This window comes from Morus notabilis, unplaced genomic scaffold, assembly GCF_000414095.1.
Source record: "Morus notabilis unplaced genomic scaffold, ASM41409v2 Scaffold518, whole genome shotgun sequence".
NCBI lineage: Eukaryota > Viridiplantae > Streptophyta > Magnoliopsida > Rosales > Moraceae > Morus > Morus notabilis.
This window is the reverse complement of record NW_010366577.1, coordinates 408,103-427,643: the sequence shown is the minus strand read 5'-3', so window position 1 is coordinate 427,643 and position 19,541 is coordinate 408,103. Positions and strand designations below refer to the sequence as shown.

The window sequence follows — 19,541 nt, the reverse complement described above, 5'->3', positions numbered from 1 at the left end:
GAAGAAGCAAGATCGATCGATCAAGAAACTTCCGAGAGAAAATTCATGAGATGAAAAGAGTTCGAAGCATTAAACAACGAAAATGGAGATTGATTTAGCAGAGCTTGAAGGAGAAGAAACTCTCACCGAGTACTGGCGCTTTGAACCTGAATATGCTCTGCAAAAAATCTCAGAAAGCGAGCGAAAGTGAAGAGACGAAGCTATACGGACAGCAAATTTGTTACAAATTGGGCGCGGTTGGGTAATATTCAAGTGCTGCGTACAATAGGGAAGTTTCAATGATCCTTTAATGAAAGCCTCATCGCGTACTGAGACGTTGACGTGGAAGATTCGTATTCGCTAGACTCAACCGTATCTAGTTTAATCGTTAGCACCTGATTATTCTCCAAGGAAAAAATTCGGTTTTCCTCCCAAGTGGACCATGGGAAATAGAACCCATACAGTTATAGGGCCTAACAGAACGCGTGTATCCACGCGCCTCACATTCACAGTTCGCAGCTTCAAGAGGGAAGGGCATGTGAAGTGAGGCAGAGCAGTGAGAATGAAGAGGGGTATATATGTAATTTTATATGAGTAGTTAGAGTAAAAGAGGTTGGTAGTGTTCGCTAAGGGAATGTTTGGCGTGGTATGGAAGTATGTATGTGTTGCCAATCTGGTTCTTCTTTCATTTGAAGGTTTCGGTTTTCTTTTTCATTTGTTATGTATATACATAGTTACAAATATATATATATATATACACGCACTATATGAGGTGCTTTAATTAAATGGCATTCTTTTTCATGTGTTCTAACTCCTATTATGATGTATAATCTATATTTTAAGTAAGGTTCATAATAATTATCGTTTATTCCTCTATATAGTTTGCTTCTTTATCACAACTTTAACTAACTCTATGGCCCCATCTTATTTTTGGTACCACCTCAATAGCTTTAAAGAAGGGGAATAAAAAAAAAAGGAAAATAATGATATTATAAATATGAAAATAGAAAAGTAGTGAAATCCCCGTTTGTATGAGATGTCCATAGCTTGCGGTGTAACCATGCAACAACCACTTTGACGAGAAGAGAAACAAAATTGATTCCACTGTTTAACAATATTGTTGTTAGTTGTTGATGTTGAAATCAAGTGGAATTATTATTGTAATATTGGTATTTGGGTTAATAATTTTGATGGATGAGCCAATTGTTGGATCCATATCATTCGAACTCAACAAATGCCTGGCTGGTTGCCAACGTTACAACCTTTTGTCATGAGCATAGTAAAATTTTAATGCTTGAAAAGAAAATTTGAATGGTATTATATATATATATATATATATAAGTAACATTGCAATTATCGTTTCATTAGGCTTGTTAAAATTTGGAAAAGAGAAAAAGGGCATAGAGAGCTAGTTTTCCATCCATTACGAGCTCACAAAATTCAGTAGTTTATTAGGTGTATTGGAGAGAAAAGGGCACGTATTTCCGACTATGGATAGATGTTTTTTATTTTATTTTATTTTATTTTATTTTTATTATTATTTTTTTTTTGTCTTGTGATGCTCAAACTTCAAAATAAGACAACAAAGAATATTTGGACAAGTTTTCTTGCATAAGCTGCGAGAAGGGTAATTGGGCTTTAAATGTCAAAGTGGCTAGTTTTAGTTCAAGCACGTGGGCCGGAGTTTTGAATGATGTCGTTGTACTTTCGGCTGCAAGTTTTGTTTTTTTGCTTACAAGTCTAGCACCCAAAATAATAATAATAATAATAATAATAATAATAATAATAATAATAATAATAATAATAATAATAATAATAATTTGGCTGTGAAATTATTATGTGAATGCCAATAGCGAATTGTCAGTGGGAGCACGGTGTTTCAAGAGAAATTTAATGAATTAAAAATAACTCATACATTCATTAAACACCACACCGCTATTTCAAGAACAAATATAGTTCCATAATAGCGGTGGAGCTAGGAAAAATTTATGAATTTCCCCTTATTTGTCACGCGGAAATTTTTTAATTACAACATCCACATGGCATTTTTAAAATCATTTCAATCATACACTAAGTTATGATTGTTTTTAAGTACTCTTATTTTAAATTTAAAATCTGTAATAAATCAAGTATCAACTATATTGCTATATAAATTCCCAAATTTTGAACTCTAAACCTCAAAAATCAATGTTAAACTCTATTACAAGTTTAGTTCATTTAAAAAAAAAAGGATTTTTTGAAGGCAAAAAAATAAAGATCTATGTAGATAAATGAAGTTAAAAGACTATTATGTTGAAGTTTAATTCAAATTTTTTATTTAATTTATATCTCCTGAAAAAATGGCTGTGCTACTGAATCTATAATATATTAAAGTATCTCGGGCAAAAGATACTCAATTTTTTTTCGATGAATAATTCTTAAATTGAAAAAGTCTCTCATGAATGAACTTTCTATTAAATTTTAAATGAAAACTGTTAAATTATACACATAAATGGCCCCATGAATTTTTTCACTATCTAGAAATAATCATTGTGCGGAAAATTGAACCGTATTTAGTCCCTAAATTGAAAAATTATGTAATTTAGAAGGATAAAACGGAATTTAGTTATCCCTTAGTCTGTTTAGTATCTAAGTAGGGAAGAAAAAGACAGATTTATACAAACAAAATGTCACAATTATTATTTGGTTTGAAGTTTTTCACAATACACAAAAAATGCTGTCAAAAAAAAAAAAAAAAAAAAGAATGGTGTGTTTTCTACATCAGAATCGCCGCCACCACACATTGTCGTCTTACTATCCACCGTGTGGTTATACTTTTCCATCTTTATATTGTTTCTCCTTAATTCATTCTTCTCTCTAAATTTTCTCTCTATTCTACATTCTATCTCGGTTCTACAACACAGTGTCAAATTTTAATATTTAAATAAGAAAATTACTCTCTAATATAGTGTTATTTTTTTTTATTGAATTTAACAATTAGCATGTATTGTACTTGGCACTAAATTTAACACAAAATATAGCATATGTCAAATTTTAGCATTTAATTACCCATATTTATGCATTCACTTTTAATCATCGTAATATGATCAATTTTAAATTTATTTAAAAAATAAATTTTTAATTTTAACAATTACGTACATACAAGATATTTTAATTTTAAATATATAATGAAGTACAAAATAGAATAGGATATCAAATGATAAATATATTATTGTTACATTCTTTAACATCTCAAATCTAGTATTTGTTGTCGTTTGTATTGGAGATAGATTTATAATGTATTCTGATGCCAAGCCTTACTTTATAGTTTATCCCTTCAAGGGATCTGTGGGAAATCAAAGCCAACAATTTTTCATCGTAGACAAAAAAAAAAAAAAAAAAAAATTAAAAATGGGAAATAATCAATCCTTTACCCCTTTTTCGCGGAAACATCCTTTACCGTTTTCGTTTATGTTAAACTTTTGACGAATTATTTTACATAAACATGGCTACTTTAAAAATACTGCAAAATCAAGTCAAGATATGGCAGCGGAAAATGGAGATATATAAGGACAAGGTAACAAATAAACGCAACTAAAAACATAAAACAATAAAATCATTTTCATACTATTCCAATCTTTTCCGATGGGATCTTTATCTTTTCATACACTATATCCCAATCTTTTTCCGATGGGTTTCAGAACTAGATACACTATTCAAAAAAACAAAAAAGTAAAAATAAAAAACAAATGAAAAGAAAAGAAAAGAAATTAGAAGAACGGGCTGTATACAAATTAATTAAACATATATATATATGATCAATAATATTTTCTTCTCTAAACGGCTTTTACTTCATTAATATGATGAGCAGGAACCATTTGCAGGGCCTTATATATCTCAAAAATCAACTTCTCCTCGATTTCACTGCCGGAATAAACAACCGGGATTTGCCGAGATTTCGGAATTCTTTTGCCTCCGAAAACGTTGTTGGTATTCAATTCTCCCACGTTACCAGCCAAGTTGAGCATCATGTTAATATAAGCATTCTTCACCTTAGTCCAAAGCTTCACCGGCGATTGCGAAAGACTCAGTCCGATTATCCGAAGCCGCCGGGTAGCTCGGATCCTCCACTTCCGAGAAGGCGGTGTGGCTCCGTGGAATCTCGTCACCTGAATCTTCTTCCGGCCATTTACAACTCCGTCGAGCCGCTGGTATCGTCTCCGGCGCCAGTATCGGTTTAGATTGCGGTACAAGGGTTTGGGGATCACCTCCATTGGAGAGGAATTTCTAGGGTTTGACCTTTTTGTGGTGTGAGATAGAGATTAGTATGTTTATATAGAGGAGAGAGAGAGAGAAGGAGGCGACGAAATTGTAAAATGTCTAAAAATCAGCATATGCATCATGTTTGAACGTATTAATGAGCCTTCTCCTTAATTATACATATAGTCATGAGTTAGTCATATGTCAATAAAGGCGGTGATGACTAATTTAATCAATCTCCTTTTAGATGAGACAATCAGAATGATTATACATTAATTAATATTTGGTTAATTACGTGCGCGCGTTTTTTTGTGCAGTTGAAATAGTAAGATTTGGTCAACTTTTCTTTATACTTCAATTGGGGAGAATCTTATCTCTATCTCTCTTCTTAAAATAAAAATTAGTAGGCATCGGATGGATAAACCTTTCAAACTTAGTATTTGATGGAAAATACGGATATACTGTGGCATATGAACTTCCCCTCAATTTAGGACCCAGATATGTAAATTTCATTTTCTCTGATTCCGTGAATAATTACAAGCAAAGGAGAAAGCACATGCTTAATTTTTTATTTTATTTTGTTTTCCAATTAAATGTTTGAATTTGAAAAACAACATAAGCAAAGGGAGTCCATGTGCGAATTGTTGAATCCTATGTGCATTCCGTAAATAATTATAAGCGACATTAGAGTTGTAAGTTTGGGTCAAACTAAATGAGCCAGTCTGAGATCCATCACTGTTGGCTCGAACTCGGCCCTAACCTCCAGGATGGATTGAGATTGCAAACCCGAAAGTTTATTTGGGTCGGCCCATCTCAGCTTAAACACCCTCATTTTGAAATTGTTTTTTTAAAAAAGAAATACCCTATAAAATTTTGGGTGAAGCCAACGGGCTGACCCTCTCCCATTCAAGCCGGTTGGGTCGGTTTGACCTAAAATTTTCATTTAGGCCGTCGAGCCCTGGTTAGGCGGCTCAAACTTTCACCTCTAGCTTACATTTAGAACCTTTGAAGGAATTAAGGTAGGGTCCAGTACTATATGTTTATTTATTTTTTGTGAAAAATAGAGTATTCAATAGGATAGTTCTATTCACACACCCCTCTTTACTCTGCACGCCTCCCTTTTTAATTGTAATTTCTTATTAGGAAAGACTCTCATGTAAAATGACGTAAAAAAATTATTATAATAGACTTAATTACATAATGAAATTTTATTATAAAAATAATAATATTTTATTTTCTTCCCTTCACACACCCAACTTGTCATATTATTAAATTAAAAATTATTATTATTTTTAAATCTATGATAAAACTTTAATTTTTTTCCATTCAATAGCTATTCCAAAAAATTACATATAGGTATGTTAACTTTTCTTTGTTATTTGTTCAATAGTGATTATTTTTTTTCCTTTTTTTTTCCTTCGTTTTGTGTTAATTTTTTTTTTTTCAAATTATTTCATTTTTGAAAGGGCAAATCATTTTGTTTTATTTTCTTTTTCGTTTCTTATAAAGTAGAATTGATTTTTTTCCATTATTGATTTTTTTTCCATTTTGTTCTTTTTTATGCTTATTGTGCTCGTTTAATTGTTTTTCATTTTGTACTTTTAATCATACCTCAATAATATGATAACTTTGTTAGCGGATTTATTTTTTATTTCTTTAATTATATTACTTTCTACTTTATATTTTTGAGTGTCTTTTATGTTTTCTGAAAAGATATTTTAATAGATTTTCTTCTTGTACAAAAAAAACGTCATGCCTAAAACTTCAACTAAAAAAATAGAAAATATGGAAATAATAATATTAAAATTAAAAATTAAAATAAAATAGTGGGTGTAAAAAGAAAAGTGATCAAGAATTAATAATCCTATAAAAATAGTTTAGGATAATTTTAAAATAATAAAAGTGTGTAGAAAGTAAACTCAACCATATATTTTAAATCCAAGTTCCGGATTACTCATGATCTGTCTATCAATCCAGGTTTTATTATTAATTTTTATTTATTGTTTTTGAACACTTGTTTAGTAATTATGGTGTAAGAGTCATTTAATAAGAAAATGCATATCATATCTGTCACACGCCTTACAGGCTGACTTTTGCTAAAAAATTGATATTCGTAGTATTCTATAATTATCTATAATATAATGCTTTGGTGAGATAAGATATTTTAATCGGTTTTTTTATTATTATTAATTTTTAAATCGTGATTTCATACACAACAAGAATACTACTTTTTACAACAAAAGTAATTATACCGACTAAGTGATCTATTTTCTGACGAATTTATCGGGTTGGTATAAATTTGCAGTTATTGCATCTCAATCTTTTCTCAGCCAACAAGTCTTGCCAATGGCACCCATTTGATTTTGTATCGTGCAAACCTTTCCTGAAGAAATTTTGAAATTTTATTATTTGTCCTCCAGAAATTATAAAATTCTATGTTTAACACACATTATTTGTCCTCCAGAAATTATAAAATTCTATGTAGGGTAAACATAAAATTTTATAATAGTTAACTTATTTTTTCTGATAATTTTAGTATATAACCTTACCTCCCTTGATTTATTTATTTATTTTTTTATTCTGCCCTTGGCAAGGAAATTAAAGTGCAATGACGACAGTGGTTGCTCTTCTCAGGACCTAGAATGGGCAAGCCACGGATGTAAATAATGGCGATAGTAGTTTTAAACTTCCGGTCAAAATTTGGGTTATTGGAAGGTACTGAAATATATTTTAATTTTAAAATACTTTCCATAAAATTTCAAAAAAAAAAAAAGAGGTAAATGTTCATAAACATTGGTTGCATTATCGGTTCCAATAAGTCTGTCGCGTAATTAATTTGTATAAAATTCCAGAAAATATTGTTGAAATTTCTAAAAAATGTCACTACCTATCCAAAACTAAGGACATGTTTGGAAGGAACATTTTATTATAATTTTTAATTTTGATGTTTGAATTTTTTTTTTATTTTTTTAAAGAAAACACCGTAACAGAATCAATGATTTGAGTTTAAATATATATAAAACAAACTAGCCGTAAAAGTTTTGGCAATTCAAACACAATTCGCTTTACTATATATACTTGTGTCGTATGTATAATTTTTTCATACACCATCTCATTCTTTTCATATACACCAGCCCAATCTTTTCCGATGGGATTCAGAACAAGATACACTTCATTCAAAAAATAAAATAATAATAATAATAATAAGAAAAGAAAAGAAATTAGAAGAACGGGGGCTGTATACAAATTAATTAAACATACATATATGATCAATAATATTTCATTCTCTAAACGGCTTTTACTTCATTAATATGATGAGCAGGAACCATTTGCAGGGCCTTATAAATCTCAAAAATCAACTTCTCCTCGATTTCACTGCCGGAATAAACAACCGGGATTTGCCGAGATTTCGGAATTCGTTTGCCTCCGAAAACGTTGTTGGTATTCAAGTCTCCCACGTTACCAGCCAAGCTGAGCATCATGTTAATATAAGCATGCTTCACCTTAGTCCAAAGCTTCACCGGCGATTGCGAAAGACTCAGTCCGATTATCCGGAGCCGCCGGGTTGCTCGGAGCCTCTTCGGAGAAGGCGGTGGGGCTCCATGGAACCTCGTCACCTGAATCTTCTTCCGGCCATTTCGAGCCCCGTCGATCCGTTCGTATCGTCTCCGCCGCCAGTATCGGTTTAGATTGCGGCTAAAGGGTTTTGGAATAAGCTCCATATTGGAGAGATATTCTTAGGGCTTGGTCTTTTGTGCTGTGAGAGAGAGATTAGTTTGTTTATATCATGTTTGAATGTAGAAACTGTATATATAGTCGTCATAAGTTGGTCATGCGTCCATAAAGTCGGTAATGACTAATAAATAATTGCCGTCAGAATGAGAATGGTTCTACATTATAATATTTGGTTGACGTTCCCGCGTTTTTTACTTTCTAATTAAATTTGTAGCATTTGGTCAAATTTTCTTTATAATACTTGATCAATTTTGGATAATCTTATCTCTTGATCTTTTAAACTAAAAATAATACAGGTTTACTGTGATAAAAAGAAGTATTATAGATCCCCTTTAATTAAGAGAATCCATGTGTAATTAAACTTGTTTTTTCTGAATAAATAGAAAAAAATAGATTAAAACCCATGCTCAAATTTATTTATTTTTTTTCAGTAAAGGATTCAATTTGAAAACAAACAGAAGTAGTAGGGGAGGATTCCGTTAATAATTATAATTAGCAAGGCATCTAGAAGTTTTAAAGGAAAGGATGAGGTCAAAATTATAATGTTGGATATTATTATTGAAGGATGGGATATATTTAAGTTTTTCTCGTGATAATTTGTGTTTTTCTTTTCTTTTTTGTTTTTTTTCCCGGAAAATGAACTATTCCATTAAAGAGGATCCACACGTGCTTGCCAGGAAAAAGTCTACACCTCTTGGCACTTCTAATCAGGCTGCAATAAAACAATGATAATCATTAGATCAATCATTTTTAATTATTATTATTGCTCAATTACGACCTAATTGATTGGAATATAGTCTAATTGATAACGAAGAGCCAATTAACGTTCTACCGGTCGTATCTGGTGCACGATACAGAAATTGAAAATTGACATTCTTAATATTCGACTCTATAATCTTGCTACTAATAAGTCTATTGCTTTGGTAAGAATAAAATGTGTGAGTGGAGTTCTTTTTTTTTTTTTTTTTTTGAAAAAAGAAATGCGATTCCATGAATCTATACACAACAGAAAACTATTTTTGACATTAAAGTCATCAAAATATATCTTTTAGTGATGAAAATTTTAAAAGTTTTTTGTCTCTACCGATCAGCAAAACAAAATTTTTTTTTTTTCCTGCCGATATTACGTTCACATCGATCAATATTTTTAGCTAGGAAGTTCCCGACAAACTTCCGATGAGTATTTTTCATAGGGATGCACTTTTCTTCACGAAATCACAATTTTACCGAAAAAAAATATTCATAAGTAATTCAACCCCTGGATTATGTGAGAGCGACGTGAACGTCTAGTATGATGAAAAGTTATATTTTTTTTCTCTGTTTTTGGAATTTTTTTCAAGCAGAAATATATATAAGCAACGACGATGACCACTTTTCTTTGTAAGCCGTTGGGGTATTATGAATTGTCTGCCATGCACATTATGCTGATTTTTGTACTTTAGCTTTGCCCAAAAAAAATTTATGAATTGTGAGTTTTTTTTTTTTTTTTTTTTTTCATTCATTTTTAATATTTTTTTTTATATCTCACTCCCATTTATTTAGGAAAAAGATAAACTACCTTGCTTAATATTTTTTTTCCCAGAACAAAAGATTGAGACTTATTTAAAATTAGCCGCCTCATCTAACTATTTAGAGTAATATAAAAATTGCCAATTTGTTGGTAGATGGGATCCAATCGGAGAAAATGGAGTTTCACATTAAGGCTTGTTCTTTTGGAGTAAAAGTTAAAAAAAAAAAAAAAAAATTTGAACTCAAGTTATAACTTATTTAAATTCTTGTTCATTTATAAAATTTGAGTTTGAACTTGAGTTTTAACTCGAGTTTTAACTTGAGTTTAGGGTTAAAATCTGAGTTCAAGTTTTTCTTTCAACTCAAGTTCTTAAACTCAAACTCAAATTAATGAACAGTATTTTTTCTATTCTTAAAAACGTCATAAATTTTTCGTTTTATTTAAATTCATGTTCGTTTGTAAAATTTGAGTTTGAACTTGGGTTTGGGGTTAAAATCTGAGTTTAAGTTTTCCCTTCAACTCAAGTTCTTAAACTCAAACTCAAATTAACTAATATTATTTTTTTTATTCTTAAAAACGTCATAATTTTTTCGTTTTAATTCCGATTGAGATAATTTCTTTTTCTATGCGTTCACAACGAAGAGATGAATAAAACTCCACTCATATACCCTATTAAAATTTTTCATCACCATTAAGTTTTTATTAAAAACTATCTAAATACAAATTCAAGTTTTGACCCACTCAAACACAAACTCAAATAGATTCTCAATTCAAATTATAACTCAAATGTGCACATCTAAACATAAACTCAAGTTACAACTTCAACTCAAATTATAACTCAAATTCAACTCAAAATCTACACTCAAGTCACTTATAACTCAAAAATACAACCGAACAAGCCCTAAATAGTTAGATATGTATAAAATTGAATCCATACACCACCAACTTTTAACCATTTGCAAGTTGAATTTCAGATTTTAAATTTTGTATTTAGGACTTTACGTTGACAAATTTTAACAATCATATGGAGTTCTATTTATGGACGACAATTAGGGGTTGTTCGTTTACATTTTTTAGTTAGGGTGACTTGAGTGTAGATCTTGAATTGAGTTTGACTTATAATTTGAGTTGAAGTTGTAACTTGAGTTTGTGTTTGGTTGTGTACATTTGAGTTATGGTTTGAGATGAGAATCTATTTGAGTTTGTGTTTGTTTCTAATAAGACTTGAATTGTGAACAGTGGAGAGCATTTTTTTTCTTTTTTGAATTTATTCAATTTTTTCTGATTGAATAAGAATAATTGGAATTATTTGTAAATAATTCTAAAAAATGAGTAATCGGGTAATTTAAAAAAAAAAATACATAAATAAAAGTCGTAGAAGCTATAAGTAGGACATATGTTTATGTAAAATAAAGTACGAATTTTTCTTCATTAAAAAAAATAAAACATAATGGCAGGAATCTTCCAGTGAGCTTTACACTGCACGCGAGAATAGCTATAGCTATTAATTCGAATTTCACTCTAATTGAAGGGGGAGGATGAACTTGAGTCTGGGTTGGTGACTCGAATTAATTTTTGAGTTACCAGTTACCACACGGTCGAACTACAACTTGGGCTTAAAGCCTTACTCGAGTGAGCCTTACTCGAGTTTTTCATGTGAAACAAACAACTCCTTAGTGTCCCAATAGAAAGTTGTAGGTCTACTTTTCCAATGAACAAAAAATTTTGGGGTAAATTTGTACAAAAATCTTGAGTCATGACTGTCCATGTAAATTTGTGCAATCTTTTAACTGTTGAACCATAACGGCAGCCAATTTTTTATTTTTTATTTTTTCAAGTTTTCATTTGTTATAATTGAAAGATCTTCAAGTTTTTAAGGACTATAAAATTTAAGAATGTACCAATACAATTAACCGAAAAAGAAATGCAATTAAAAAATCGTTTACTTTGTTCTGTCATACAATTTTTTAAAAAATCATTTCAAAATAAATTTACTACACGTCAGCCTGCCAAATATTAAAATAAATTTACTTCAAAACGGAGATGATTTCACCTCTAGACCTTTTGCTGCGTTTCTTCATCATTCTAACGCATTCTGTAAATAGTTGCTTCAAGCCTTCATTGCATCTTTAGAAATTTGTCAATTGCGGTGGCTAATTGAAGTCCATTTCTTAGCCATCTATCTACATCGAAAAGAAACCGATAGTGATCCAATGGATAACGAAGAGTCAATTAATGTTTTACCGGTCGTATCTGGTGTCTAGTGATCTGGTTCTGGAATGATCCGTCTACCCCAAGTTGTAACTTGATTTTTTCTCCTCTTTTTCTTTTTTTTTTCGTTTTTTTTTTTTTTTTTTTTTATGGGAAGACTAGTTCTATATCTATGAGAGTTATGAAAGCAAAAAAAAAAGGTAAATTGATATTATACAGAAATTGAAAATTCGACTCTATAGTCTTGCTACTAATAAGTCTACTGCTTTGGTAAGAATAAAATATGTGAATGGAGTTTTTTTTTTTTTTTTTAAAAATGCGATTCCATGAATCTATACGCAACAGAAAACTATTTTTGACATTAAAGTCATCAAAATATATATTTTAGTGATGAAAATTTGAAAACTTTTTTGTCGCAACCGATCAGCAAAACAATTTTTTTTTTCTTTTTTTTCCTGCCGATATTGCGTTTTCATCGATCAATATTTTTAGCTAGGAAGTTCCCGACAAATTTCCTATGAGTATTTTTCATAGGGATGCACTTTTTTTCACGAAATCACAATTTTACCGAAAGAAATATTCATCAGTAATGATTTGTTTTTAAATAGTAAAATTGGCTGGTGTAAACCTGGACTGATGGTAATTCAACCCCTGGATTATGTGAGAGCGACGTGAACGTCTAGTATGATGAAAAGTTATATATTTTTTTCTCTGTTTTTGGAAATTTTTTCAAGCAGAAATATATCTAAGCAACGACGATGACCACTTTTCTTTGTAAGCTGTTGGGGTATTATGAATTGTTTGCCGTGCACATTATGCTAATTTTTATACTTTAGCTTTGCCCAAAAAAAGAAAAAAAAAGTTACGAATTAAGTGTTTTTTTTCCCTTCATTTTTAATATTTTTTTATTTCTCACTCCCATTTATTTGGGAAAACGATAAACTACCTTGCTTCGTTTTTTTTTTTTTTTTTTTTTTTTTTTTTTTTTTTTTATTAAAAAAACTTCCCTTTTTTTTTTTTTTTTTTTTTTTTTTTTTTTTTTTTTTTTCAGAACAAAAGATTGGGACTTATTTAACATTAGCCGCCTCATCTAACTATTTAGAGTAACATAAAAATTGCCAATTTGGTGGTAGATGGGATCCACTTCTAATTTCTTAGGCTGAAGAATAAATTGGAGAAAATGGAGCTTCACATTAGATATTTAGATATGTATAAAATTGAATCCATACACCACCAACTTTTAACCATTTGCAAGTTGAATTTCAGATTTTAAATTTTGTATTTAGGACTTTAAGTTGACAAATTTTGACAATCATATAGAGTTGTATTTATGGACGACAATTAGTGTCCCAAAATAAAAAGTTGTAGGTGTACTTTTCCAGTCAACAAAAAATTTTGGGGTAAATTTGTACAAAAATGTTGAGTCATGACTGTCCACGTAAATTTGTGCAATCTTTAACTAGTGAACCACAACAGCAGCTAATTTTTTATTATTTATTTTTTATTCAAGTTTTCATTTGTTATAATTGAAAGATCTTCAAGTTTTTAAGGTCGATAAAATTTAAGAATGTACCAATATAATTAACCGAAATAGAAATGCAATTTAAAAAATCGTTGTTTTCAATAAAATAGAAAAATGGTAACATCACTTATTTTGTCATGTAATTTTTAGAAAATTTATTTCAAAATAAATTTACTACACGTCAGTATTGCCAAACATTAAAGTAAATTTATTACTTCAAAACGAAGATGATTTCACCTCTAGACCTTTCGCTGCATTTCTTCGTCATTCTAGCGCATTCTGTAAATAGTTGCTTCAAGCCGTCAATGCATGGTCTTTAGAAATTTGTCAATTGCGGAGGCTAATTGAAGTCCATTTCTTAGCCATCTATCTACATCGAATTAAAAGCTAAAAAATAACAACGCTGAGAGATGGCTGGGTTTCGTCGTTTGGTCTTCATCTGAAGACTTGCACGTTAACATCTAGCTGGGGCAGGCTGAGGTGGATGCAGCAGCCAGTGGTGGGCGGCGTGGGGTTAGTTGATGCCAGGAGGTGATGGTTTTCTTTAGTTATTGGTGGTCTGGTTCATTTTTTACTTAGAACTTCTTCATTTTTCTTTTTATTTTTTGTTCTTTTTGAAGGTAACTCGGACATTTACTAAATTAAAATCTAGTGTTGATCAAGAAAATATATACGCCGTGTTTGAAATTGTTCTTGTTTTTATTTTTCTCATTTTTCGAGAAAAAAAAAATGAAAACGATTTTAAAACGACGTTTGACACAATTAAAGATAAAAAACAGAAATAAAAATAATTTTTTGATTTAGTGTAAAATATGAGATAAATAAAAAATAATTTTTAATCCTTTTTCATTTTTTATTTTTATTTTCTCTTCTCTCGAGCAGAAAGAGAAAGACATTAATGAATTTTTAAAAAACTGCCAAATGTATTTTAAAAAATTATTTATGTCTGAGATTAAAAACGTTTTCATTTCTATTTTCATACAAAAAATTTTATCATTTTGAGTTCCAAACGCGTCTATAAATTCATCTACTAAACGTAATTTTATGATATGCATTTGTTAAGATTTAAAAAATTAGGATATACTTTCTGAAAACATAAAAGGGAATTTGCATCTGGTAGCCGGGTGACAACCCAATACAAAATTTTGTGCCATACTTTTCTTAATTTAAACGAATGGCTGATTCCCTTAAATAATCGTTGTTGGTTTTCTAATTCTAACTTTAAATAGTTTGTGTGGTCTTCTTTAGAGAGCTTTGCTGGAAAGCTTCTTCCCGGTCTTCCAGATATATATATATATATTGACACCACTTTCAAAAGAAAAAAATAAATAAATAATAATGAACTCACAGTAACAAATCAAAAGCCCATTGCGTTTAAAGTTGCAGTTTCCAACCAGGTAAGGTGAATGAAAGCCCATTTCTGTCTTTTTGGTCTATTAATAAGTAAGATTGGCCCTTTAACTAATTTAATGAAACATTGGCCATCTACTTAAAAAGGCCCTAAAGTCCGGACATTACGGCTGAAATCCCCGCATAAAATTTAGAGAAACTTTTTAACTCTGCTATTTATATCACTGCATACAATTTTAGTATCACTATAAAAAATAACGTTACGAAATATAATATATAAATTATGAAAAAATAACTTATATATTATACAAGATAATTTACGGATTATGAAAAATAACCTACAAATTATAAAAAAATAACCTATAGATTATTAGTAAAATAAGATAAATATAATAGCAAATGGCATAAATAAATTAATGTTATTTTATTGATGAAATTTTTGAAAATTCCGTTAAAATTTATGTATAAGAAACTAAATAACTTTAATAATAATAGCAATAGTACAACTGATAGCAACTGACGGTAACTGTTATTTTAACTATTAAATTAAGTTTTTAACAATTTGATTTGTGATTAAGTTTTTAACAATTTGATTTGTGATTAGAGAAATTATGTATCGAAAATTTGATTCAATTGTTAAAAATAAAACATTCATTCTACCGTTAGTTAAAAAAGAAAGGTCCTACTGATTAACTTATATCTATACATACTTAAAAGAGTTATGTAATTAGCTACTAAGGAGGCCGTGTGTTGGCCTCTGTAGAGGCCACATCTTGACCTCTACTTTCTTTTTTTATTATTTTTGTATTCTTTATATTTTCTTTCTCTTTTTCATTTTTAGACTTTTTTTTTTATATTTTTCCTCTCTTTTTTTTCTACATGCTGTCTTTTTTTTTTTTCCATTATTGCCTTTAGCAGTAAATTTTTTTTTATTTCATTTACTAAGTGTGGATGAATTTTTACATAAGAATGGGCGAAACATAAAATGAATTATTCAAAATGTTTCGTTTGTCTATTTATAAAAGAGATTTTATGTTTATAACAATGACTTATTGAAAACACCTTTGCTTAATTTGAAACATACATTTTAATCTTTTTACTTTTTGCTCATTTAAAATCTTGTTATCTGTTTTTTTAAGGCCCGTTTAGTTCGCTGATTCAAGTTGAGATGTGAATTTATGTGAGAGCTTTTTATTGTAGTAAAAAAAATTAGATGCGACTGTTTCTGAGAGCTTTTTACTGTAACAAAACTCAAATTCTAAAATCGAATTGGTGAAATGAACGAACTTTTTTTTAAAAGTTAAATCTTATTATTTTGTGTTTTTTAATTGTGTCTAATTAAACTTTATCCTCCAATATTTTCTTAGTTAAATAATTTTAAACATGTGCTTTTCTAAATATTTTTTTAATTAATATTTTATTTTAAATATACGTATTTAAAAAATATAACTCACGTGTTTCTAACCAATTATTATACATATACTAAAAGAAAGGACGGGATTCACTGTTCATGCTACAGTGTTATGAACAGTGTCTTTCCCATTTTAGCCATGATTTTTCCTTTTGATGAAATTTTAATTACCATCATGTCGTGAGAGTAAAATGACGATATTACCCTTCACTAGAGATTTTTGTGTGCGTATTTGCCGTGACCATTTTGGTCATTTACTGTTTTTTTTTGCTTATGTCGTTTGCCCGTGATTCATTTGCTTCATTTCACTTTTATCTGTAGGCTTTTCTCTCTCTTTCTCCTCCATTTCTTTCCTTCCGTAATGTTCTAGATTCTTCCTTCATCGAGACAGAGCCTAAGTTTTTTCCTCTATTTTCCGTTTGTTGATTTCCGCCATTTTTCCATTATTTCTTTATGTAGTCATTTACGCCTTTCGTTGCATTGCTCTTGCAATCTTCAATTTTTTTTTTAACTGAGATTGAGGATTTTTTCTTTTTTCCCCTTTTCTCCATTTGTTTTCCTCTGCAATCTTTTAGATCTGTTTTTCTTTTTGCATATTTGGAGCGATTACGGGTATGTTTTTTTTTTTTTGGTTTGTTTGTTCCTATGATTTTCTACATTTATGTTTATCTGCCTTTGTTTCTGGATCTACTTTTTCCCCTTTTGGTTTTTTCTTTTTCTGCTGAAACCCTTTAGATTTCTCTCTTTTTGTAAATATTTGTTCATATTTCTTCGTTTGTCATGTTTGTTCTTTTTTCAAAGTCTTAGATTTTTTCCTTCTCACCAGATCTAGATCTGCTTATATCCTTCCGTACCTGCATTGAACAGGCTTATATTTTTCTTTGGGTTCATTCGTTTCTATGATCTTCTACATATATGTTTATCATTACTGTTTCTGGATCTATATTTTTATATTTATTTTTTCTTCCTCTGCAACCTTTTAGATTAATCTATTTTTCTAGGTTTTTGTCCGATTTCTTCGTTTTCTAAATATCTTCTTCCTACAACTTTCTAGCCTTTTTTCCCCCCTCACTAGATTTATTGCGGCTGCATCTCCTTTTTTTTGTATATATATATATTTGTTGATGTTTTATATTACATTTTGTCTCATCGGTTGTACATGCATGTTAATTTTTTGTTCGATTACGTTATTTGTTATTATCGTACAGTATTTTTCTTGAATATTTCGGCTTCCATTTCATGCGTTTGTTCATATCTTTCAAATCTGTGTTTTTTTCCCCCTTTTTTGAATACTGGCCTGTTTATTTTAGATCTGCGTTCGGGTTTTTCTTTTTTGATTCCTTTTTTCCTTTATTTGCCAGTCGATTATTATATTAGTGAGGAAAAAGAAAAATATTTTTTATAATTTCATAATTGTTTACTATTTTTTTTTTGTTTTGGGCTCCTGCTTTTAGTATATGTATACTTTTCGTTTACGTATATTAATTTGAATAAATGTCTAATATTTGTTGTCATTTTAATGTGATAATATTTATAATAAACTTCTCATCTGCCACGTGTATCTACAACTTTTGCGTTCTGTGTAATATCTAACCCAAAAATAGCTGCCGGTTATTTATTGCCTATATTTTGCGGTGCTCTTCATGCAGTGTGACGCCTGTTGCTAATGAATCATTACTTTTATTAGTTTCTGTTTGCAGAGATTTGTATTCGATGTTAAGCAAGACACTGGTAACTTTTTCTATATATACTGTCTGTTATCTTTTGATTCTTTCTTTGTATACGTTCTTCAGCTACTATCATCCATCATATTCTGTTCTTTGTGTTTTTCCCATCTTTAAATACCATAAAAACACTACTCATCTCTTACTAATCTCATTGCCTTCTTTAAATATCTGCGTTCTATCCCTGCTGCTCAGTAATTTTCGTTGCTTTCTTTGATCTATCGTTCTACCCGTTGTCCGTTCAATCAGGTAATCATTTTTTCAAGTTAATTTGGTTGATTTGTTTTAGAATATTATTTTATAATGTTATATCTGTTAGTTATATGAGATGTTTTATACTACACTTTATCTTTTGCCTTTTCTATTTTACTCTCAGTTACTTACCTCTGTTCTAATTTCATTAACTAATATTTTATATTCACATAATTTCCTAAATCTCTTTAAGATATAAGGTTTGGCTGTATCAAAAATACGCTTTTTGATATCAGAGTATTTTATTCCCTCATGGTTATGATGATGTTATATTTCAGTTGTTGTTAATATGTGCCGAGTAATTGTTACTAAAAATGTGGCTACTTTTGATGTTGATCTTATTATTTTGAACTTATGCCAACATATTTTATTTTGTCTCCTGTTTTAATTTTATTATATATTTATATTTATAAAATCTGTTTTTGTCTATGATACTATTTTGTATATATCTGTTCGTTTCCTCTGTTTTTCACTCTTTTTCTTCTTCTCTATTCTTCACTCTTTTTCTTCTTCGTTGTATTTTTGATAAGTTACTGTTATTTTTACTTTACTAACTCAGACGTGATATTTATATAGTGTCCTAAATTTTGTTACAATCAAATGCCATTATTTATCAAAAGCTGGGTTTTTTTATATTCAAGCATTCTGTCCTCTTCCGGTTATGATGATATTTGTTGGGAATAGTGTCCTAGAAGCATGAGATGTAATAGGATATTTATTATTTATTTAATAAAAAAGTTTATTCATTATTTTATGTGCATATATTTATGAATATTTTATGAATATCAATGAAAATTCCATGATTATTTATGTAACCTTAAACATTGTATATAAGTGTTATATACGAAAGGATAATGTTTAAGGATAATAATCAAAAATCAATGTTCATAATGAATTTAATTAAAGTTCGGAATCTTTAATTAAAACATTATTAATACATATCATTCCCATTTAGAATGGAATGGTGTTATCCGCACTGTTAATATGGTGAGATATTGAATGAGTGTATTTCGCATAATGAGATTATGTGGAACAAGGACACAGACACAATATGAATTTCTAATAATTTCCGTTAAGTATAGAAATTCTAATTGAGTCTACCGATGGTCATATATAGAATGATCTTAATCCTGAGTTCTTAACAAACTCCTATTTATGGATTTGTGTCTTTTGATTTACTCGGTACAGATTCTGAGATCCTGAATCCTATTCCTTGTATTTTGGAGACATGATGAAGTAGGTAGCCGGGAATGTTATTACACGAGATGGAATCCATTCCTTCTTAAGAAAGAAGTAGATAAATAATTCTCTTGAGGGTTAATTCGGTACTTGGACCAGTAGGAGCTCCGATTCATGAATGTGTTTTATGAATCACTGTCCATTAGAGAATCAATGGTACTCAAGGATAAAAAAATAATTAGAGAGGTTAACGGATTTTACCTTGCTCTAATTATGAAGTATTTATGGAGGATTGATCTATATGCAATGACTATATCAAATGGACACTTCACAGTTTAGAAGTAATTTATATCTATAATTTCGAGAGTGCAATTCCAAGTTTATAGTGGAGTAACTATTGGAATTAATAGAATTAATTAATTAATTAAA

At 29.7% G+C, this 19,541-nt stretch overlaps 2 protein-coding genes across 2 annotated transcripts; both read right to left on the bottom strand.

Annotated features, from left to right (window-relative positions):
- Positions 1 to 3,794: 3,794 nt before the first annotated feature.
- LOC21409719 lies at positions 3,795 to 4,232 on the bottom strand. The gene has a single exon (XM_010110596.1). It carries the CDS (start codon positions 4,230 to 4,232, stop codon positions 3,795 to 3,797), a length of 438 nt encoding a protein of 145 aa, XP_010108898.1.
- A 3,221-nt stretch (positions 4,233 to 7,453) lies between these two features.
- On the bottom strand, positions 7,454 to 7,978 carry LOC21409718. Its single transcript, XM_010110595.2, has one exon. It carries the CDS (start codon positions 7,938 to 7,940, stop codon positions 7,506 to 7,508), a length of 435 nt encoding a protein of 144 aa, XP_010108897.1. The 5' UTR covers positions 7,941 to 7,978; the 3' UTR covers positions 7,454 to 7,505.
- Positions 7,979 to 19,541: the final 11,563 nt, after the last annotated feature.

Bases quoted from the DNA above. Each gene is read 5' to 3' on its own strand.
- LOC21409719 (XM_010110596.1), bottom strand. From the start codon at position 4,232: ATGGAGGTGATCCCCAAACCCTTGTACCGCAATCTAAACCGATACTGG.
- LOC21409718 (XM_010110595.2), bottom strand. From the start codon at position 7,940: ATGGAGCTTATTCCAAAACCCTTTAGCCGCAATCTAAACCGATACTGG.